Below are 25,140 nucleotides of genomic sequence, written 5' to 3' on the forward strand. Positions count from 1 at the left end.
TGCCGCTCCTTCCTCTCGTGCCTCCCAGAACCTTCCAGGCCGCTGCTGTCCCTCACCGCGCAAGACAAAATGATGGGCCACCAGGTTCTCGTGCTTAGTAAGTAAATTAAAAAACAATACCGACGATAACAAATGTATCTTATTTAATATGGACGCCGTTATGTACACCATCGCTGCTTTAGTCTTGTATAATAACAGCTGAGTAGAAACGCGTGGTCGACAGCAGCATTAGCGGACGCCGGTTGCTAGCTAGCCCGCAACAAAGCATGTGGTTCCACACCGTCGCATCATGAACACATTACAGTGCTAACGTCAGCTAACATGCTAACTCGGTTAATTATTGGCTTTATTTTGGTTTGAAGTAACTAACAACAATACCACCCAGTTAATGTGTTCTTAACTATGCTAGCTTAGTGTGTCTCTTCCTTGAAATGTCTTGCCATACTAGCTAGCATAGTGCTTTTGCTAACAAGCTAACTATAACATTAGCTACAGGAACTCCACAGTGTCTTGTCTCTGGATGGATGGCAGCCATCCTTTAACGTGTCTGTAACCGTTACCAGCTTAACCGACTAACTGCTGCTCGTTTAGATCTGCAGCTGTTGTGGGGTTTTCAGTTATGTTCCGTCGTAACAAAAGGTGGCCTATTTATTTTCATGCGTAGCCCAAAATGAGCTAGTCATTCTCTCTACATCGTTGTAGCTGCTGTGTAGCCCTGTTGTGTTGAATAGCCATTTGGAACTGAAACGGAGACTAGCTCATCTGTCTGTCGGGTCTGGTCAACTGAACATCACTAGTTATAGTTATTGTTAGCTAATCAGCCCACTTTATCCGCTATTTTACAGCCGCACTGTTTATAAGAATCACTGTTCATCATCACAGCAAGGCATCCATCTTTTCTAGTTCCGATTGGACCTGGTTTATTTCAACTGAACTAAAAAGAGATGGCTTTTTACTTTAATATGAGTAGAGGCTCAGTAGAGAGACTTGAGGGTATTGTACACCTTTATAAAGCCCATGCAGCATCTTGAGGATATGTGGATCGCCAAGAGTTACCAATATTATTAAAAAAATTAATTAGATTAGTCTCTCACTGTTGGTCGCTCTGTCTTCAAATGTCCCCACCCCTCTAGCAGCCGCAGGTTTTCGCCTTAGGAGGCTGAAATTGGACTTGGTCGTCTAGTGTGTGTGTTCATGAGTTGGCGTAAAGTGGGTGTGGCAATGGGAGTGTTCTGTTGCCAATGAAGTCTCACTTATTGCAAATGTAGGATAACCGTTCACTGTTTTATCCACAACAGCACGTCGGACAGTATATTCGTCTTCATGCCATGTCTGTCTTTTCCCCTTTCAGACCAAAACATAAAGAGAGAGTCTGGGCGTAAGGTGCAGACTGGTAACATCAATGCTGCCAAGGTGAGCTCACACACACACATACTGTACGTACGTATGCATGCATACATATTGGGGGTGGAGTGGTTTACAAAAATCACGGTTCTGTTCATAACTTTGTTTTGGGGGTCACTCTTTTCGGTGTGGTTTCGATTACTACACAAGCCACAGGAAAGTATCTTAGTCATGCTGACCCCAATCCTTTGAAGCTTCAATTACTGTCATGGTAATTGATGCCAAAGTCGAGATTCAAATGTCTTCTTGTGTTGTTGTGTGTGTCCGTTTCTGTGTGTGTTCTAGGCGATAGCAGATGTCATCAGGACATGTCTGGGACCAAGGGCCATGATGAAGGTGAGATTCAGGCTATTTTACACCATTCATTTAAAAAGAAATACAAATACATAGGGGTGGGAATCACCTGTTTCATTACGATATAGATTCTTTGGACAATGATACGATATTTGCCGATATCACAAAGTCTGCCACGATACGATACAGGTGCCTGCGATCGATATGAGACTATATTATATGCCCATTTAACACGATCGGTAACATTTCTCTAACTACACACCCTCAAGACCCCTACGCTCTGCATCTTCTGGCCGCCTCAGACCCACTCCTATCCAAGCTCCGGGAGGGTCATCAAAGAGAAGTCGCCTATTCTCAGTCCTTGCCCCACAATGGTGGAATTAACTACCCACCCCAGTTAGGACATCCGAAACCTGTCCAATCTTTCGCCGTCGACTAAAGACTCACTTCTTCAACCATTATCTGAAATAAAATTTAAAAAATACAAAAAAATATATATTTAAAAAATAAAGAAATCTATCCCTAACTAACCTTACCGTCATGCACTTGTCCTAATAAACTAACCTACAATGTAGCACTCAACACTTTGATGAACATTGTTACTCAGCTGATAGAGTTTTTATTTTTGGGCTCTTCCAGACATTGTTTTTAATACAAATAGACCTCCTGACTCCTGTTCACTGTAAAGTGCCACGTTTTGATATATTGAGCATTAAACTTTAAGTAAACATTTTTGGAACACAACCTAAAACCTCCCTCTCCCAAACCGTTCCTACAACAATTTATTTTATGTTTCATGATTATATACATTTATTATGTATTATATTTTTTATGTTTAAATATCAACATTATCTGTCCATCCTCAGTAAATACTATCAAACTCCTCTGACCTAGGCTGGTCTTTCCAAAGACCAGAGATGGGATGCGAACGCTCGCACACACACACACACACAGTCACACACAGAGAAAGGGAGAATGGCTTATACCAGACTTAATGTTTTAGAATATTTCAGCTAATGAAGATAAATGTTTATTATCAACTATCTAGGTAGTTTTTATAGTGTAACATTTTGCTACTTAAAAATCTTTGAACGTAGAGGGAGAGAGGCTAGCCCCCCCCCCCTTTCCTCACGAATGGAACTCTATATGAACCAATCTTTTTACGCTGCATCGATCCTATTGGATACATTATAATTAGATTGATGTATCGTCCCACCCCTACAAATGCAAAGTGTCCTCATGATGTAATCTGAACAAAGTCTGTGTGGAAATGCGTGTCTTGTGTGTTTTCAGATGCTCTTGGACCCTATGGGAGGCATTGTAATGACCAACGACGGCAACGCCATCCTGAGAGAGGTGAGAACCAAACACAGCTGGAAATTTCATAGAATCAAACACGGCTGGAAATCTCATAGAATCAAAATGGCAGCAAAATGTGAATGTTTGAAGAGGCTAGTGAGGCTGTCGTTTGGAAGGAAGCCACTTGTTGTTTCATCAACTACCCTGTGTGCATTAACCCATTCAGTGCCAACCACGAGATTAGTCGGGTTAACGCGCCATGCGTTGCGTGCCAATCACAAGTTTTCTCTGGTTTTAATCGTTATTTCTTTTATTAGCAATATCCATTCATTTTTCATCCATCCATCCAGCCTGACGTTATCATTGGGAATGGGTCTGAGCTTGAAAAGGACAAATACAGCCGCCTATCGTCTCCCGGATGGTATTGCACATCATTGGATTGGGTGGGACTGCATCAGAAAAAAACTGCTCCCGGGGTTTCCCATCTCGGGCAAGCAGTATCTGTTACCACATTCACTGGGGAGGCTTGGAGCAGCTTTCGATTATGTGTTTTGGTGCTATAACGTTTGATCAATAAACGCGATCAATATTTGGAATAGCTATCAGGAATTGGATTCATCTTTTTGCAGAACATCTGATCTGATGTGAGGTAAGGACTCTATGTTACCAGTCTTGGGTTAATCGGATGTTTTTTTTCTCCGCCATCGCAGCGTGTGTGCGTAACGTTAGCCGTATCCACGGCATGGATAATCGGTTTTTCAGCCCCCTTCTCTAGCGTGCATAAGTACACATATAATACTATCGATAATCTAGCGTTTATTTGAAAACAATTCATAAATCAGCCGAAAAATTACAACATGTTTTGTGTATTCCAGTAAAGGGCTATTATCACGGAATTTCTCAGGATCTCAAACTATACTCGTATTCAAAACGGTATAAAACTGAAATGTACCAATGAAAAAACAATCCGTTTGGTACATGTTGACTGCAAGCAAGTCATTGATAAGCGAGGGGTGTTTTAGACCCATAGCCATAATTTAAGATATAGTTTAGGCGTTCGCAAATGTCCCCGTCCTCCCATTGACTTCCTTATTGGCATGCTAGCCCTAATATGGTCAAAGGGGCGTGGCTCTGAATGAGTTAATACTGCGTTTATAAAACCATGGGGTTCACACCTGTGTTTCTTTTGGGTGTCCACACGATGAGATAATAGTGAACCCTTTTGAGATGTACAATCACCTGATGAGATAATAGTGAACCCTTTGAGATGTACAATCACATCATGAGAGAATAGTGTACCTTTTGAGAAGTACAATTGCACGATGAGAGAATAGTGTGCCTTTTTGAGATGTACAATCACACGATGAGAGAATAGTGTGCCTTTTGAGCCATCACACAATGATCACGGTACATCAACTGGCTGCCCTGGACTCATAAAATCGCGATTTGGAGGTTCCTCTCCTATCGGCTGCCCCGTTACCAACAATGTCTGCCCTACATTTTCAATAGCCTAGAGAAAGCTTGCCTTGCCTGTGGGGGCAGCGTGAACTAAAGGTTAGAGAAGCGGGTTTGTGACCAGAAGGTCGCCGGTTCGATCCCCCGGACCGGCAGGAAAAATCTGAGCTGGGGAAGTGAATGAATAACTCTCTCCAAATACCCTTAACACTAGGGATGCACCGATATGAAAATGTGCGGCCAATACCGATTGTTCAAATAACACAATCGGTCGATACCGATATTTGTGCCCTGGCAAAAAATAAATAAATAAATAAAATTCAACAACAAAAATAATTTTATATATATTTTTGTATGCATCTATTCATTCTGTTTAAACCAATGGGGTTTTTCTTCACAGTTGCAGATAACTATTAGGCTACACTAATATTATAGTATATGACTCATAATTAACACATTGACCGCCGGGGGTTGTGCCCATCTCATACCCCTCTCTGCCACCATTAAAAGCCTATGGAGATGTTTACCTTCTTTGCAGGGCTATAACTTTTTAAATTGTATTGCTATATTGACATTACTATGGCCCATTCAACATCGATTATCTTTTTTTTTATCTTTTTTTCTCATTTTAAATTTGTCTCCCATCCCAATTTCATATCATACAATTCAACCCTCCCCTGTCTCGAACGCTGTTTCTTGCCTCCCACAAGCCGGCTGCAATGTGGACTAAGTCATACATAGCACAAGTCCTCTCCGATACTCGAGGTAACAGCAGTCTCATCTTTTCACCTGTGCTGCGTGATCTTTCAGCGTCGGGTCTGCGCTTTGGAGGGGCGCCGCCCCCATCGCTTCCTCATTCTACTGCGCAGGCGCACCAACCGACCTGTAGGAGTCGCTGTCCACAACGCCCGATCCCCACCCATCAGTTTCCCACCCCCTAATACTGCCAATGTGTATTAGTACGGGCGACCAGCTAAACTGAAAGCAATGTGGAGCGCTGGGCTCGAACAGGCGAACCCAGCATCTCCAGTATTCGTGGTGAGCGCCTTGCCCACTGCACCACGTAGCTGCCCCAACATCGATTATCTATTGTTCAGGATGTGGGAACGTTATACTTTTTCATTCACAGGCCTGTACACTGCGATGATATGATCGCGAATCGCCCCTTTAATTGGCCGTTGCGATTGGTGAATATTATCTGGGGGCGGGCTTGCGAGTAGTGCTTTCAAGCCTTGCATTCGCATTTCACTCCTAAATTATCCAAGGCGTGTGAAGGGACCGAAACTAGAGGGCGCCGCTAGGGCTGGGCGATATGGCCTAAATATGATATCACGATATTTTCTGACCTTTCGGCGATACACATCACAATGTTTTTCTTTTTTACCCCAAACAATTCATTATGAGGCTTACCAAGACAGTATTCGAGTTTGCAAGCTAACATTAAAGACAAAATAAAATACCCATGCATTTAGCATTTTTATATTATATATTAGATTTAGATTAGATTAGATTATATATTGCATATATTTAGCAATGAGATATTATATGATTTAGATATGAAATATGATGAATTGAAAATGGGGGACCCTGATGTAAACAAGACTAAAGTCTTTCTCTGGTCTGCATCCCCTTAACAATTGTATGTATTGAGCTGTACTGTACCCATTCTGCAATATGTTAATAAAGTTTTAAATCAATCAATCAATAGCATTTTAGCATTTTTATGAAACTACTGTATATATGTATGTCTCTAAATGTTTTGATGAATTGAAAATGGAGGACCCTTATGTAAAAAAGCCGAAAGTCTTTTTCTGGTCTTCATCCTCCTGTACTGTATTGTACCCATTCTGCAACCTTTTAATAAAGTTTTCATTCATTCATTCTGACGGAAACATAATAATTTTGATTGACAGTCGAGTCTGCCAATTACGTCACAGCGCTTGCACCCGCCCTGCTGTTCTTAGCACCAATCGGCAAGCGCTATTAGTTTGACTTCCTGAATGGCCTGTGTGCTGAACAACAACAAAGCTACTAACGTTAGCTCCCCGCGGCCGTCGAGTAGGAGACCAGTGCTCCACAGGATGACTAAATGAGGCATAATGATTTTACTACAACGAATGTTATAATAAAAGCCTTTCCAACATCTGTCTGATTGAAAACTTTTTTAACAGACCGCGGAATGGGCATATCTCAGCACGGGCTGAGATATGAACGAGTAACGTGTGGACAGATTGACGCGACACAATCCTCTTGGGCAAAACATTACGATATCCACGATACGTTGAAAAAGTGTATCGTTAATGAACTGTACCCGATATTTATATAATATCGTCATCAGGGGAGGAAACTAACTTTTTGGCTTACCAGCCAACTGGCGAGTATCTGATTTTTTTTTACCAGCCAAACAGATTTTTTACCAGACAAAAAAAATCGCTAATTGTGATAATTACTTCTTTGTATGTCAAGCCGTGTCAATGTTGTGTATGCATCTGGGTAGGCACACTGTGCCTTTAAGACAGCACGGTGGTCTTACAACAGTGCTGTGAAGTACCGTCAAGTGTTGTGGTAACGTCAGTTGGGTTGGTGTGCTGTTGTGCACAGTGCACTGGTTGAGCTAGCCCCTTTCGTGACTGCGATGTGCAAGCCAGGGGCTTTTGAGCATGAAATAAAATGTCTAACCTTACGTCGTAGTCCGGTGCTTTTTTGGAAACATTATAGTCATAACAGATACACCTAGCTGGCTGCTTTGAGCACACAGGGCTAACGTTAGCTAGCAAGCAGCTATAGCTAAAACGCTAACTAGAAGCTAACCACTGTATACAGTTCCAGTAGACTAACATTACACCTCTGTGATTTAAATGTGTCCTTAGTAACTTATACTCGAGGGTTGTACTAGGGTTGGATGCAGTTCCCCGTTGGTCAGTCTGTCTGTTTTCCATCTTCTGCTGTGTTTAACGTTATCCGTTTGCGAGTGCTCCTGATGGCTAGCCTAGTACCGCGGGACTTTTATTATTATATGTCCGCGGGTTGGCCAGTACTGCGCAAACGTTTATTAAACATTATATGTCCGCGGGTGGTCTTGTGCAGTGCTCTCGTGGCACTGTCAACTAAAGCGAACACTCGGAAGACACGCACCGTTTGCCAGTGCAGTGATTGCAGAATGTTTTATTTTTTTGTATACTCGCCAGCAGGGGAGGAAACTAACTTTTTGGCTTACCAGCCAACTGGCGGGTATCCGATTTTTTTTACCAGCCAAACGTAAAAAATACTAGCATTTGGCCAGTAAAGTGGCCTAATTTCCTCCCCTGATCGTCATATCGCCCAGCCCTAGGCGCCGCCCGCCATTTCCGGGCAGTTTTTACGTTTGGCGCCTCCCACTTAGAGGACTGACCGCCGTGTGACGGCCAATCAAATGGTCATGTGAAAACCGAAAATCATGATCCAAATCTGAGCGGAGTTCTCACTCGCTGTCTGAGCACAGACACGCAGCGCATTGCTGCTCCTAAACCTCCACTACCTGTTTCTGTATGCTGCATGTAAACACACAGTCACCGTGACTGAGTCTAGTCAGAGAGACCTCCGTGAGCTGATGTTAGCTACTGTTACAAAATGACCCAGTCAACTATTCACTTTTAGTTTAATACATGAGGCATTGTGTAACGTTATCCAGCTGGCTAGCTCCCGACATAAACAACTGCAAGTGTCCAGTTACATCGCATGAGGGCTGCAGCGCTGCTGACTAGGGTCCAGGTGCAGGGCAGGAGAATCCTTTCATGCTGAATGTAAGAGTTTAGGGTCCAGCTGCAGCTCCGGAGAATCCTGGCCGTAGCTGGAGGCTACTCGAGTACACACAGACAGTGGAGCTGGTTGCATATAGCGAGCATTTTGACTTGTTGCGTGGTGGCGATGTCTCGCAGATAATACAACTACAAGTATGATTATATAATTATATAAAAACAATCGATATATATATAGGGGAGCTCCAGTAGCTCACCACGTACCGCGAGCGCTATTTCAGCGCCGTGGACAACCGTGCTCGTCACAATCGATATAAATAATGGTAAATTGTTATTTAAAAATGTGCCCCTAAAAAATATTTTTTGCCCCTAAATTTCTCATTTAGGGGCAAGTGTGCCCCTAGTGAAAAAGCTTAGCGTACAGCCCTGATTCATACATTGTTGTGTTACTACCTTCGAGAATATAAGTATGTTTTTAATCTTTTCTGCTGTAATTCTAAAAACGCTAGTTATAGGCCCAAACGCATATGATGGATTATCGATTGGCTTTTGTTCCTATACACGCTATATTAAAAAATTCAAATGCATATGATCGGTATACATTCCTTGATTGTCCGTAACGGCTTTCTTTAGTACGACATCATACGTTGATCAGATGGATTGCAATGAAATACATGGACAATCGAGCTGGAATTAATGTTAGATTCCTCTTACCTGTGGCCGATGAGTGGAGAAAAAATATTCCAATTATTTGATTTCGATCTGCTAGATCCATTTTCCGTTTGTACGACGCAATAAACGCCAAGAGCATATTGATTCTTGCATCTCGAAAGCGATCCAATGCACTCGAGTGTTTGTCTGGATCCACATAACAAGATAGCTCTGCCGGAACATGTTCCCCGATGCACAGAGCGCCACATCCGGTTTAGAGTGGAGTGCAACTCGCCCGAAATCCACCAGGCGGCGGTATTGAGGCATGGCAATATCAGAGTCCAGAGGCTCCCACAGCTTTGCTGGATGAATTATGAATGCCAATAGCGAATAAAGGAAATAACGATCATGAAAACGATCTCGTTGTTGGCGTTATTAGATTGGCGGGCAATAACGAGTAAACTCGTTCTTGGCCAGGAATATGTTAAAGAAAGTTGATTTAATCAAATAAAAATACTAATTTAATCACTATTAAAATTGAGGATTTAGTTTGAGGATATATAATAATAAAAATAATTGATAATTATCGGCCACTGTCATCGGTAAATGTGATCTTATAGGCCGATACACGACCGATATATCGGTGCACCCCTACTTAACACCAACCGCTGAAGTGCCCTTGAGCAAGGCACTAAACCACCAACTGCTCCATTGGAGTTGCTCAGTGGCCAACAGTGTCAGACTGTGGTTGTACTGGGCAGCTCCCAGGTGTGAATGTGAAGCAGGGCGTAGCTGAAAAAGAGCATCCGTGATCACCGAACCTACCCTGGTTAAATAAATAAGAATTTATTAATTAATCGTGAGTTATACATGTTTTTCATTGCATGCATGCTTCTTTGGAGACCTATTTCAGAACACACTGCTTCTATTCTATCCGACTCGGGAAGACGGCATCACAGCGTTCTGTCTGAACGCACACACTTATACCGTCTTGCTAGGTTCAGTGTGGACAACCCAAAGCCAGCAGATCCTTGGACTGCTGCCAACTTGCCTACAGGTGTACATTCTCCAAAAAAGTATGGGCAGTTATGGTCTTTGTTCCCAGGGCTTATTTTTACTAACTGTCCCTCGGGTCCGTACTGAACTGGGAAAAAGGGCGTTCAGGTATGCAGCTACCTTCACCTGGATTCGGCTACAAAACCACCTGAATTTGCATAAGCTGGTCTCACTGGTTGCTTTTAAACACTTCTAAGTGATATGGAATCCAGCACATCTGGCTGCAGATGTTTTGAATGACTATGAATGGTTCTGTGAATTGTCCTTGTGCTGCTGCCTATTTTGGCCAGGACGCACTTGTAAAATAGATTTTTAATCTCAGAGATTTTTCTGGTTAAATAAAAGATTTAATATTGCGGTATAATGCTGCGAAGTCTGTGTGAAAAGGGCTCCAGACTCTGCCTGTCCTCCATAGACACTAGTGGACTGTGTGTTTGACTCCTGACAACAGATCCAGGTGCAGCACCCTGCAGCCAAGTCCATGATTGAGATCAGCCGTACCCAGGATGAAGAGGTTGGAGACGGGACGACATCAGTCATCATTCTGGGTAAGAAATTGTTGAATAAAAAAATATTCAAACTTGATTGGGATCAAAGTATATGACTTGGGCTCCTGGACCAAGTTATTTTGAAGAAAACACTTGGGTCAAATAGAATCTGTCGCAAAAAGTGTGCTCCACGAAAGTTCTCTCTATGACCGTCTTAGTCTTCTATGATGCAGTCACATAGACTCACATTTGGATGAAAAAAATCGTTGGTCTTTGCCTTGTAGTCTGCATCTCTCTCACTCCTCTTCACTGTTATTTTTTATTTTTTTCCTCTAACTGTCCTCACTTTATTCCCTTGATTATCTCTCCCTCTCTGCCTGTCTCTGTGTCACTCCCTCTGTCTCCTTCCCTCTCATCTCTCCTTGTGTGTCTGTCTAGCTGGTGAGATGTTGTCTGTAGCAGAGCAGTTCTTGGCGCAGCAGATGCATCCTACAGTCATCATCAGTGCCTACAGACAGGCCCTGGAAGACATGCTCAGTGCACTCAAAGACATCAGGTACACACACTTTCTTCTCTCTCTCTCTCTTGCATGTACACACACTCACAGTAACTGCAATCAACAGTTATTGATTGCAATTGGTTCTCATAGTTACTATAGACAAACGAACATTCTAGAACGGACCACTTGTCATTTCTACGTAGCTGTTAATATTAGCCAACACTGCAGCGGTTTCAAGCTGTTACCCTGGCAACGCAGCTGACCTATCTCAAACCCCGCCCTCTTTTCTTGATCCTTTCAAGAAAAGGGAAGGGAAGCAACAGTCGTAATTGGAGGATCAAGAAAAGAGGGCCGGGTTTGAGATGGTTCCATTCCACCGAAACCGGACTTCAGGCTGTATACTAGACTTCAAGCAAAGCTACTAGGCTGCAGGCAGTATACTAGACTTCAAGCAAAGCTACTAGGCTGCAGGCAGTATACTAGACTTCAAGCAAAGCTACTGGGCTGCAGGCAGTATACTAGACTTCAGGCAAAGCTACTAGGCTGCAGGCAGTATACTAGACTTCAGGCAAAGCTACTAGGCTGCAGGCAGTATACTAGACTTCAGGCAAAGCTACTAGGCTGCAGGCAGTATACTAGACTTCTGGGCTACTAGGCTGCAGGCAGTATACTAGACCAGGCAAAGCTACTAGACTCACAAAGTCTGTTCTAAGTGTAAGCTTAGAGTGAGATTGGGAAGTGTTTCCCATAATTATTCTTCCCCTCTTCAGGGCGTCAGTCAGTTTAACCCTAACCCATCAGAAGATGGGAAATAAGTATTTCCCAAACTGGAGTGTTTCTTTTTAATATTCTGTATAACTAAAACACACCTCTCTTCCCCTCCTTCTCTCTTCCTCTTCCACTCTCTTCTCACCCTCCTCAGCACCCCAGTGGACGCTAATGACCGCACCGTGATGCTGAAGATCATTAACTCTGCCATCAACACCAAGGCTCTGTCCCGCTGGTCTGACATGGCCTGTGGCATCGCTCTGGACGCCGTCAAAACGGTGGAGCTGGAAGAGAACGGACGCAAGGAGATCGACATCAAGAAGTATGCCAAAGTGGAGAAGGTTAGTGTGCGGGCGACTTTGTTACTATGCAAGGGTGAAATATACGTCTGGACAGTGTGATGAGTGTGTTTTACAAGATGAACATAATTAGCCATCCATCCACTAGGCTTGGGCGGTATCATTTTTTTCATACCTTGATTACCTAATACCCCGGTATACGGTATATGACTGACTGTATGACTTTCATTTTCATCAGCGGGGGGGGGGGGGGGGGGGGGGTGGCATCCTAGTGCTAACGTTAGCTCTCAGAATGGTAGCAGTTCGCCCGCAGCATCCTAGTGCTAACGTTAGCTCTCAGAATGGTAGCAGTTCGCCCGCAGCATACTAGTGCTAACGTTAGCTCTCAGAATGGTAGCAGTTCGCCCGCAGCATCCTACACACACTCTCGTTACCACAACGCTTTACGATATTTTCACAGCACTCACTACATTACCGTAAAGCGTGAACACCGTTGTGATCATACACAACAGTTAGCTCTCAGATTAGCCAGTTAGCTAGCAGCAACGGTAAGCGTGTCTCATTTAATTTCCACCACTGAAGCAGGGTTTCCCCTCCTCCTGTGTGTAGACAACCAGTTCTGCGTGGCTCGCTCCACTAGTGAGGACTGGTCTCGCCCTCTGCTGGCGCGTGTGTGCACTACAACAAAACTCCGTTTTGACGGTATTGATTTTTTTTTTTAATCTTTTTCCCCCTCCATTTTCCTCCGATTTTCTCCCATCCCAATGTTAGTCGTATGCCAATTCCCAATCCCTTCCTGGTCGCTGCGCACTTACCCCCCACAGTCAGATCATCTGGGAGAGTGGAGGCTACCACGTGCTTCCTCCGACACACGTCCAGCCAATCACCGCTTCTTTTCACCTGGCAGCGCGGATTCTCATTGAGAGGGCGTAGCGTGTGGGAGGATCACACTATCCCACTCGGGTCCTATCCGCGCTTAGCAGGCGCCCCGACCGAACTGTAGGAGTTGCTGTTTACAACGACCCGGACCCACCCCGCCAGCTTCTCCCACCCTCTAATACAGCCAATTGTATTAGTGTGAACGGTAGGGCTGGGCGATAAAACGATAACGATAACTATCGCGATAAATTATTTCCTCGAAATAAACATGAAACGTGGTCGCAAAGTTTCGATATATCGATTTTCCAAGCTTGGTTCCGTTCAGCCTCGGCTCAGCACACTCACTAACAACAACCAACCTTACGTGATGACGTGCTACGCACAACAGCTAACAACCAATCAGTGAAGGAGATGGCCGAGATCGACGGAGACCCGGAAGGAGACCCAGAGCGGTAGGACTCGCTCAACAACAAGGCTTGCTAGGCTAATTAGCTTGCACGGCATTGTTTTATATATTTACGTGCCGAGTATGTGTGTGTGGTGAATTCTGAGGCCACGTTTATAGTAGTGGGGGTATACAGTGGAAGTCGTTTCAATATATTGTGGCGGAAGAGAGTATTTTAGTGTCATATTTATTGTCATGAGATACTCCGCTTGTCGGCTAACTGCTAACGTGCGAGGACTGATGACGTCATCAACTCGACTTGAGACATTCGCAGCAGCATATTAGAAGTTAATTAAACTTGACAGACATTATATCGACGATAATTATTGATATCGAATTATATGAAAATAATTGTATAATTTTATCGCGATAACGTTTTTGGTCATATCGCCCAGCCCTAGTGAACGGCCAGCCAAGCTGGTGACAACCCCGGAGCTGTGAGCTGGATTCGAACAGGCGGGGTTGGTGACGAACGCAATCTCCGCTAGGCCACCTAACCGCCCTGACGGTATTGATTTTCAATACCGTCGGGATTTCTAAATACCCGGGTATACCGTCATACCGCCCAAGCCTACCATCCACCCACCCACAGACGAGACATACTGTGGATCAGGGGTTCTCAAACCTTTCTGCTGCCAAGGCTCCCCTGTGTCCAATAAAATATTCCAGGGCCCCCCTACATACGATAAAGACATTTCCCCCCCCTGTATTTTTTGCTACAATGATGATAAAAGTGCTTGCTTTCAAAGTAACGTTTATTTAAGTGCTTAGTACTGTTGACATTACACTGCTTGTAGTAGTAAATCAAATGGCATATTTGGATAAGTGACTATTTCTAAAAAAATTAAAAAAAGAGAATCATTTAAAAACATAAAATTACAGAAAATGAACACTAATATGCGGCGTTTAGTGGTGTCATTTGACATACCTGTACCCCTCCCCCACTGCTGCTATGACACCTGCATTTCCCCAAGAGGATCAATAAAGGAATGTCTTCCACTGAGTGTGTGGTATTTCTTCCTATTTGAATCTCGCTGCCAGTACCAGCATCTAAATAAGACTCAGGCGTGCGTTTACCTGTCCTCTTGTTGAGGCGTTTACCTGTCCTCTTGTTGTCCCCCAGGTCCCAGGCGTTTACCTGTCCTCTTGTTGTCCCCCAGGTCCCAGGCGTTTACCTGTCCTCTTGTTGTCCCCCAGGTCCCAGGCGTTTACCTGTCCTCTTGTTGTCCCCCAGGTCCCAGGCGTTTACCTGTCCTCTTGTTGTCCCCCAGGTCCCAGGCGGCATCATCGAGGACTCATATGTGCTGAAGGGAGTGATGGTGAATAAAGACGTGACCCACCCCAGGATGAGAAGGATGATCAAGAACCCTAGAATCATCCTGCTGGACTGTTCTCTGGAGTACAAGAAGGGAGAGAGCCAGGTACACGCACGCATACAGACAGACACACACACTAATGCCCTGGTACTGATGCCTGGGCTTTGGGTATCGGCCGATAACGTGTACCAATCCATTACTTTTAATGAATGGTATAGACTTGGACTGTTATGTTGGGGTCGTTGGCCAAAAATGATTGAGATGTAATACATTTTTGTCCATTAGAGGGAGTTAACGTGTCAAATGCAACAAATCAAGTTACTTTACTTTTTAGTATCTGGGAATTTATCCGATATTCAATGTTAGCCTTGTATTGGATCGATATCACATACCGGGTACATACATGGTGTTCTCTAGAATACAAGAAAGGAGAGAGTCACATATACAGGCTTATACTGATCCTCTCTCCGCCACGCAGTCGGTCCCTTTTACCGTCTTGAATTTCATCTTCACTGACACACTCTCATAATACACCTCTGTGTTCATCTTTTCCAGACAGACATTGAGATCACCCGTGAGGAAGACTTTGCCAAGATCCTTCAGATGGAGGAAGATTACATCCAGCAGATCTGTGAAGACATTATCAGACTGAAGCCTGACCTGATCTTTACGGAGAAAGGCGTCTCGGGTATATAATATATATGAGATATATGGATGGATTGATATAATATATAATTTATATAGATTGATGTAATATATGAGATAGATGTTACCGTAAAAGGCATCTCCGATACTTAAATATAAAGATGGATGGATGTACAGACGGATCCGTTAGATGGATACAATAGACACCCAGCCAATGTTTCTTGGTCTCAAAGATTCCCTTGTTTTGTAGTCAACCCGCATCGCTCAACCCGCCATGCTCCTCTCTAATAGATCTGGCCCAGCACTACCTGATGAAGGCTAATATCACAGCTATCCGCCGTGTCAGGAAGACTGACAACAACCGCATCGCCAGGTAACCCACACAGACCACAGACGTGTATAACCCACACAGACCACAGACGTGTATAACCCACACAGACCACAGACAGGTATAACTCACACAGACCACAGACGTGTATAACTCACACAGACCACAGACGTGTATAACCCACACAGACCACAGACAGGTATAACTCACACAGACCACAGACTTGTATAACCCACACAGACCACAGACAGGTATAACTCACACAGACCACAGACTTGTATAACCCACACAGACCACAGACGTGTATAACCCACACAGACCACAGACAGGTATAACCCACACAGACCACAGACGTGTATAACTCACACAGACCACAGACGTGTATAACCCACACAGACCACAGACGTGTATAACCCACACAGACCACAGACTGGTATAACCCACACAGACCACAGACTTGTATAACCCACACAGACCACAGACGTGTATAACTCACACAGACCACAGACGTGTATAACCCACACAGACCACAGACGTGTATAACTCACACAGACCACAGACTTGTATAACCCACACAGACCACAGACGTGTATAACCCACACAGACCACAGACGTGTATAACCCACACAGACCACAGACGTGTATAACTCACACAGACCACAGACGTGTATAACCCACACAGACTAGACAGGTATAACCCACACAGACCACAGACGTGTATAACCCACACAGACCACAGACGAGTATAACTCACACAGACCACAGACGTGTATAACCCACACAGACCACAGACAGGTATAACTCACACAGACCACAGACGAGTATAACCCACACAGACCACAGACGTGTATAACCCACACAGACCACAGACGTGTATAACCCACACAGACCACAGACGTGTATAACCCACACAGACCACAGACAGGTATAACTCACACAGACCACAGACGTGTATAACTCACACAGACCACAGACGTGTATAACTCACACAGACCACAGACGTGTATAATTCACACAGACCACAGACGTGTATAACTCACACAGACCACAGACGTGTATAACTCACACAGACCACAGACGAGTATAACCCAGGGCAGGGCTACTAGGCTTTAGGCAGTATACCAGACTTCGTGTAGGGCTACTAGGCTTTAGCGATACTAGGCTGCAGGCAGTATACTAGGCTGCAGGCAGTATACTAGGCTGCAGGCAGTATACTAAGCTGCAGGCAGTATACTAGGCTGCAGGCAGTATACTAGGCTGCAGGCAGTATACTAGGCTGCAGGCAGTATACTAGGCTGCAGGCAGTATACTAAGCTTCAGGCAGTATACTAGGCTGCAGGCAGTATACTAAGCTTCATGCAGTATACTAGGCTGCAGGCAGTATACTAAGCTTCAGGCAGTATACTAGGCTGCAGGCAGTATACTAAGCTTCAGGCAGTATACTAGGCTGCAGGCAGTATACTAAGCTTCAGGCAGTATACTAGGCTGCAGGCAGTATACTAGGCTGCAGGCAGTATACTAAGCTGCAGGCAGTATACTAAGCTTCAGGCAGTATACTAAGCTTCAGGCAGTATACTAGGCTGCAGGCAGTATACTAAGCTTCAGGCAGTATACTAGGCTGCAGGCAGTATACTAGGCTGCAGGCAGTATACTAAGCTTCAGGCAGTATACTAAGCTGCAGGCAGTATACTAGGCTGCAGGCAGTATACTAGGCTGCAGGCAGTATACTAGGCTGCAGGCAGTATACTAAGCTTCAGGCAGTATACTAGGCTCCAGGCAGTATACTAGACTTCAAGCAAAGCTTCAGGGCTTCAGGGCTACTAGACTCTCAAAGTCTGTTCTAAGTGTTCTAAGTCTGTTCTAATGTTTCCCATCATTCTTCTTCCTCTCTTCAGGGCGTGTGGCGCTCGTATTGCCAGCCGTACAGATGAGCTTCGCGAGGAAGACGTTGGAACCGGCGCAGGCCTGTTCGAAATAAAGAAGATAGGAGATGAATATTTCACCTTCGTCACAGAGTGTAAAGACCCCAAAGCCTGCACTATCCTCCTCAGAGGGGCCAGCAAGGAGATCCTGGCGGTAAGATGCTGTTGCTGTTACGAATGCCATCTCTTAGTTGATTAATCGGTTGCTTTGGTCTTAATCGACCAAGACTTTGTTAGTAGTTTTATTTTCCATGCTGAATGAGTCGCATGCACATCTCTGGTAAGCACTTGAATCTGACACCCTGTCTCCTCCCCTCACAGGAAGTGGAGCGTAACCTCCAGGACGCCATGCAGGTGTGCCGCAACGTCCTCTTGGACCCCAGTCTGCTGCCGGGGGGCGGAGCCACCGAGATGGCCGTGTCCAAGCGCCTGGTGGAGCGCTCTAAGTCCATGACGGGGGTGGAGCAGTGGCCCTACAGAGCCGTGGCCGAGGCCCTCGAGGTCATCCCTAGGACCCTCATCCAGAACTGTGGAGCATCTACCATCAGAGTCCTCACATCACTGAGGGTAAGACACTTCTACAGGGTTCGCACAAGGTCCTTGAAGTGCTTAAAGTGCTTGATTTTTTTTAGGAAAAAAAGGTCAAGGCCTGGAATTCCTTAAACAGCACAAATGTTTACACGGTGCTTAAGAAGTCCTTGAAATTCAAATCAACTATTCGCATTGAAAGTTTTGTTCATCCATGATAAAATTGTCCTGAATCAAGAAATAGAATTTTATTATTTAAAGTTTAACTAATTGTCAGATTGTTTTTAAGCCATAAATATTTGTATTAAATACAGTATTCTATACAAAAAACTGCTTCTAAAAGTGAATTGTATCCTTTTAAATGCCCTTTTAAAATGAAATATACTGCTGGGAAAAGTACATGAAAGTCCTTGAATTTCTGTGGGAATCCTGCTTCTACTATCACATCACTGAGGGTAAGACACTTCTATCACATCACTGAGGCTAAGACACTTCTATCGGATAGCTTAGAGTAAGACCCTTCTATCACATCACTGAGGGTAAGACACTTCTACTATCACATCACTGAGGGTAAGACACTTCTACTATCACATCACTGAGGGTAAGACACTTCTATCAGATAGCTTAGAGTAAGACCCTTCTATCACATCACTGAGGGTAAGACTTCTATCACATCATTGAGGGTAAGACACTTCTATCAGATCGCTTAGAGCAGGGGTCTCAAACTCGCGGCCCGTTGGATGATATTTTGCGGCCCCCTACTTGACATCAAAATTTAGTGTTAGTGCGGCCCCGCACGCAACTTTTTGCAGAGTCATTGCGCGAGTTGGAAGTTTTATTTATTTTATCACTTGTAGGCTACCATAGCGCAGGCTCATGACGGCAACGTTACGTTAGTGACTTGGTTGAAACGTGATTCCGGAGTGATGCCAAGTAAAGTGGAAGGAAAATATATCCTGTCGCCCAGTGCGTATGGCAGGCATCCTCAAAATTCTCCGCTATCTCCTCTGCAAGCACTGCTCCACTGTCTTGTGTCTGTCTACTCTGGTCCAATCACATTTAGCGTCCCGTCAGCGTCCCCCCCCCCACCACCCACAGTCTGCGAATCAGAGGCAGAGTAGGGCGGGTCTTCACGGAATGCGTGTCGTCTCTTTCAACGGTTCAAGTCAGAGCGAGAGTTGACAGCGCATCTACTGGTAGTCTAATCTGCAGGTACTGTAGCTAGTAACCTCGTTCCCAGTTTTATCTCTGAGATAAATGTAGCTAGTAGCCTAGTTTCGCCAGCAGGCAGCTAGTAGAAAATGTGGCATGTTCAATGATGGCCAGTAAAAGAAAAGTCGACAGTGAAAATCGCTGCAATTCGAAGGTGAATGGACTGGAAAATATGTGTGCATCCTCCCAGCACCAAACCAATGTGCCTAACATGCCAAGAAACGGTAGCTCTTGTGAAGAGTGGCAATTTGAAACGCCACTACGAAACAAATGTTATTTTGATGCAACCTTTCCTCAAAATTCAGTGCTAAGAACCACAAAAATAAATGGAATGAAATCATCATATCAAGCTGCAAGCAGAATTATTGTTAAATCTGTCACAACGAGAAAAAGCAACAAAGTCCTCACTCGGTGGCATGGGTTTTGGCTAAACACAAGAAGCCATTCTCTGATGCATACATAATAAAATAATGTATGACTGAAGTGATGGAGACCATGTTTGAAGGCAAACAAAAGCAAATCCCACTCAGATCGCACAGCAACCAGAATAACTGAAATACTGGCTGGTAATTTGATTAAACAGCTTTGTGATAGAATTAAAAAAAATGCACAGTGCATTTCCATAGCTGTGGATGAGTCCACTGACACCACTGAGAAGCCTATGTTCTGAAGAACTGTTCATGTTCTGAAATGTTATTGCTAAAGATTGAGAAGATTGGATCAGTTGTACTTTTTTTTTGAGTACTTGAACCCCCTTTTTTTGTGGAATATTTGATGCGGCCCAGCCTCACCCAGACTACCTCCAGCGGCCCCCAGGTAAATTGAGTTTGAGACCCCTGGCTTAGAGTAAGACCCTTCTATCACATCACTGAGGGTAAGACACTACTATCAGATCACTGAGGGTAAGACACTACTATCGGATCACTGAGGGTAAGACGCTACTATCAGATCACTAAGGGTAAGACACTACTATCAGAGCACTGAGGGTAAGACGCTACTATCGGAGCACTGAGGGTAAGACACTACTATCGGATCACTGAGGGTAAGACGCTACTATCGGATCACTGAGGGTAAGACACTACTATCAGATCACTGAGGGTAAGACACTTATATCAGATCACTGAGGGTAAGACACTTATATCAGATCACAGAGTAAGACAACTATCGGATCACAGAGTAAGACACTACTATCAGATCACAGAGTAATACACTTCCATCAGGTCATTGAAGGTAAGACACTGCTACTATCAGCGTACTAACATCACTGAAGGAAAGACGCTTCAGTATTCCATGTCACTTGCTGCTACTGATACTAATGGAGAGTTTCTCTGTCTTCAGGCCAAACACACCCAGGAGAACAGCACCAACTGGGGTGTGAACGGAGAGACTGGTACCCTGGCCGACATGACTGATCTGGGGATCTGTGAGCCTCTGGCTGTCAAGGCTCAGACATACAAGACAGCAGTAGAGGTGAGAACTCTTACCATCACTCTCTCTATGACCCTGTTCACACCTGGCATTAACCACATAACGTGCACCGGGACGTATACGTGCTCACGAGCACTTGCGCGCACAACTTTGCGAGCGTCTAGCGGCTCGGGGCTGCATTTTTTTGCTGAATATATAATATACAGTTCGAAAGATCTATTTGTTGCTGTTCGAACGCCACCTCAATCGACCAAATGTATGCCTCGGACGGTTCTTGAGTTGCATGACGAAATGTCATGCAAGCCTCTTTTTACGTGCCGCACGTCAGATGACCACCCCGGACTCCAGACGCTCCAGAACTGCCAATCATCCGCTGATGGCGAAAATAATTGGTCAGCGTTGTAGCCAACGAGTGTACGTTTCCAACGATGCGAATAACGAGGGGTGCGAATAAACGAACTAGGTGAAAGTTGACTAGCGTAAAGATTCAGACTTTAGAACACAAGGTGGTGGATGAGGAAATGGATTTTGGAAAGCCTTTTTTTTTTTTTTGTAGTATTTTACTCTGATGTCTCTCAAAGACCTCTGATGTCTCTCAAAGACCCATTTATGAACAGATTTTTATAAAGTTTGGACATGTACTACATAAGACTTCAGACGGAAGCGCTGTGTTTTCCGGCTTATACTATGCTGGAATATGGAATCTTGCTACTACTACAGAAAAATGTGAGTACACAAGTTCAGACCTCCGTTACTCTATTTCATTAGCACTAAAAGTGATTTTCCTTTTTTGCATTAGTAGCTTCAGAATGTTATCTTTCAAAAGAGACCAGGATCATGCATGTGCTATAAGCATGAAGCTAAGCAAAAAAAGTATGCAGTCCTCAACTTCAAGTAATTTTTTTTTTTTCTTTTTTTTGGGCCACTTTTCTGGGTGCCTGTTGACGCCACGGGTATTAGACGGGCCCACTCTATAAGGCCATCTTATCATAACAAGTATTCATTGTGCGTGAGGCTGTTTGTAGAGCTAAATCTATACTTTATATTATTGCTATCTGTCCATTCTCATTGTCAATTGACACACATTTTTTCATCAATACGTTCCCATTTTATAGCCTCGTGAATATACGCGTTATATGGGATTGGTCTGGTATATTTCCTGGAACGTGAGATATAAGGCGCTAAGCGCTAATCTGGCCGGTAATGCACTTTTCCGAATTCCAAGAGTAGGGTAATTCTGCAGTGTCGCTCGACGCTCGGTGACATTGAGTAGGTTATTAAAATTGAATAAATGCCAAAACAACCTTAACACGGACATGTCCGTGGTTGGCCCTCAACCGTTGGATCCGAAACACGGACATGTCCGTGGTTGGCCGGGAGTGTGTTAAGAGTTTTGCTTGTGTCTGGCGTCATCCCATCACACGTGGACGGCTTTAACTACAGGCTGCACCCAAATAGGGTTGGGTACCGTTCACATTTGAACCGGTACCTTTGAATCGATACCGGTACCCAACGGTACCTTTTTCTTTCTGTACTTTAGTCTCAAAAAATTTAATCTACCTCAGTTGTAAAAAATTATCCAAACTTCAAATTATTTATTATCATTATTATTTATTTAGAACAATATGTTCATATGTGTGTGTATTAGGGCTGTCCCCGACTAAGGATTTGGATGGTCGACTAGGATTGGCCAAAATTTGCCGTTAGTCGACTATTGGTCGACTTAAAAAAAAGGTATAAAGTTTTTTTTTTTTTTTTTTTTTTTTTTGCTGTGGGGGGTGCTTAATGTCTGAAGGAGTCGACTGAAGGCTTCTTGTCGTCTGCAAAAGCATGCAATTGGTCCACTGATGGATACATCTTGATATTTGTCTAGTCTAGTGTGTTCATTAGATGGGTGAAATCCTCTTTCAGTGCCTCTGTGCCTGTTTACATAGGCAGTTAGCCTCTCGTATGCGTGCCATTAGCGTTAGCCACGCTTCTAGGCCTATTTTCTTTTGGAAAGAATGATAAAAAAAAAAATATATATAATACGTTTATTTTTTTATTTTTTATATATATATATATTATATTCGACTAAGAGGTTGGCCAGTCGACTACGGCCCCTTTCGACCTATTAGTCGACTAATCGATTAATAGGGGTCAGCCCTAGTGTGTATATGTATATACACACGCATCTTTAAATAAAATATTATGTTTTACAAAATAAGTATAAAATGATTAAACAAACGGCAGCAATGAACTATTCTGCGGAACTAAAAGGTACACATCTATATATTTAAATAAATATACCTGAAGATGCTGAACAACTGCTTTGTTGTTGTTGAATCAAGTAAAATCCTAGGCGAGTGTGTATTGTGCGCGTGAACGTTGACACGAACGTGTGGCACACTCCATAGGTTTTGTTTAGCGGTAAACGTTGACGTCATCAGACTTATGACATTTAGAAATGTGGCACCGGTGGGTCTCACGTGAATCGGTACTCTGTAGTACCGACGTGATTCGGTCGATACCCTTAAAAGTACCGGATTCGGTACCCATCCCTGCACCCAAGACACATGGAGGACGCATCGAGACCACCACCACTACCACGTTCAGGGGTGGCCTTGGACACATTTGACTGCATTTGTATTACAGTGTGTCCCTGACCTATACAGGCTATGTTAGGGCTGCCACTTTTCCCAAAAATCGTGTTTGAATGAATCCAAAGTAAAGAGATTTTACATCGTTTTTTTTATATAATTAGAATCTTATACTATAATGTGCTCTTGCAGCTGCCCTTCAGCAGCCCCATGCCTTTTCATAACCACAATTATTGATTGAAATATCAACCTGTACGCTCACAGCGTTGTACTGAATTAATCTTAGGCGCAATGCTCGTGGAGAATGTGATATAGGCCTGATTTTCATAATTTGATTTCCGATCACAAGTGGCTCACTCACTCGCGTGTGAGGAGATTCATTCTGATGCCAGGTGTGAACTGAGATCCATCTCAACTGGATCTGGACACAATCTGGATCCATCAGGATACAAAATACAGGTCTGAACTGGGCCTATCGCTCAGTCTATCTTTAATATCTGTCTCTCTCACTCCGTCTCAGTCTGTAATCTTAATGAAAGTTGAACAATATTAAAATGTTGATGCACTACATTGTACAGACCTCAATATGGACTTCTCAGGAGGACATTTGTCATCAGAGGGCAGTAAAATGAAGTGGACACAATGAAGATGGAAAAACTAGACACTCACTTCCTTTTCTCTCCTGCAGACGGCCATCCTGTTGCTTCGTATCGACGACATCGTCTCCGGCCACAAGAAGAAGGGAGACGACCAGGCGGGAGGCCAGGGGCCGGAATAGAGGAGAAGAGTGGCGATGGGAGAGGAGGGACGGAGGGAGGCTGTGCAGTTCACATAGCATTGTTTTCAGTTCTCGTGTGCGTATTGTCCTGCACTTGGTGTCATTGGCCAAATCCTTTTTTTTTTTTCTTTTTTTTTACCAATAACTTCAACTGCAGCAACTGTATGATATCATTATGTAACTTCTAAAGCACTGTATTAAGAAACATTAGCATTTTGCATGAGCAATTAATGTTGGATATGTGCTTTTTCCGCTCGTTTCAGGGATAGGGGCTTAATTTGATATACTCCCTCGTTTGCAATCAATATTCTTGTTTTTGTTGTCTGTTCTTGTTTTCTCATTGTCCTGATTGCATCCCTGGTGTATTTACACATGAAGTGTGATGTCAGTCACATGTGGACCACTACGGGTCTCTGCCGTTTGGCTCAAGATCAAGTATAGTAGAGGTGTGTTAGTTGTGACCGTTGGTTTGGAAGTTCGTTTTTCTTTTTACCCTGGCTTCATGTTATAACGCTCTCCTTCTGCAGTCTGAAAGGGTTGTGACTTAATCCACCTGTTCCCTCCATCATTCTCCCTCTCAGAGGCTGCGTTACCTGCTCTGTTGCTGAACTGAAATAAAAATTCAAAACTAAACTAACTTCATGGTGTTTGTCTTTTTATTAAAAAATAAATAAAATAAAAGCCAGATGCATAGGGCCGGCCTACAAAAGCAAGTGTTCCTAACTGACTTGACTCCTATTGTTGAAACATCAGACTTGTTTTTATAAAAAAAAAAAAAAAAAAGTATTGCTATTGTTGAGAAGACTGGTACATGGACTGCATTTATATAACTGCGCTTTTACAACATATGCCTGATGTTACGAAGGATCAGATTAAACCGAATATATATATTTACTACTTGATATATATTGCATAATATTTGTATATCGTCTGATATCCCTTGTGTATTCTTTGTACATATACACGGAATATCCCTTTACCTAGTACAGACCATAATATTTAGTTCTCCTATTGGACAGCGGTCCCTTAGGCGCCACTGCCATACCCCCAAGGTCTAGTTCAAAGTCACCGCCAAAGACATGCCTGGACATGAACGGCTCTGCGCAAGAATACGAGACAGGAATAAGGCT

At 43.8% G+C, this 25,140-nt stretch overlaps 1 protein-coding gene across 1 annotated transcript; it reads left to right on the plus strand.

Moving 5' to 3' along the window:
• Positions 1-6: 6 nt before the first annotated feature.
• cct3 (chaperonin containing TCP1, subunit 3 (gamma)) lies at positions 7-24,647 on the plus strand. The gene is made up of 14 exons (XM_084313557.1): positions 7-97; positions 1,352-1,413; positions 1,690-1,740; positions 2,992-3,054; positions 10,348-10,444; positions 10,823-10,940; positions 11,806-11,992; positions 14,546-14,695; positions 15,146-15,278; positions 15,527-15,608; positions 17,459-17,639; positions 17,807-18,052; positions 20,564-20,695; positions 23,921-24,647. The coding sequence occupies exons 1-14, from the start codon at positions 70-72 to the stop codon at positions 24,008-24,010; spliced, it is 1,620 nt and encodes a 539-aa protein (XP_084169683.1). The 5' UTR covers positions 7-69; the 3' UTR covers positions 24,011-24,647.
• The last annotated feature ends 493 nt before the right edge of the window (positions 24,648-25,140 follow it).

The sequence above is a fragment of the Notolepis coatsorum genome (genome assembly GCF_963971535.1).
Source record: "Notolepis coatsorum genome assembly, chromosome: 4".
Classification (NCBI taxonomy): domain Eukaryota; kingdom Metazoa; phylum Chordata; class Actinopteri; order Aulopiformes; family Paralepididae; genus Notolepis; species Notolepis coatsorum.

Excerpts from the sequence above, each read along its gene's own strand:
- cct3 (XM_084313557.1), top strand. The coding sequence starts at position 70 with ATGATGGGCCACCAGGTTCTCGTGCTTA. Across the intron at positions 14,696-15,145 it reads ACAAGAAGGGAGAGAGCCAG|ACAGACATTGAGATCACCCG; the intron begins GTACACGCACGC and ends CATCTTTTCCAG. Across the intron at positions 20,696-23,920 it reads CATACAAGACAGCAGTAGAG|ACGGCCATCCTGTTGCTTCG; the intron begins GTGAGAACTCTT and ends TCTCTCCTGCAG.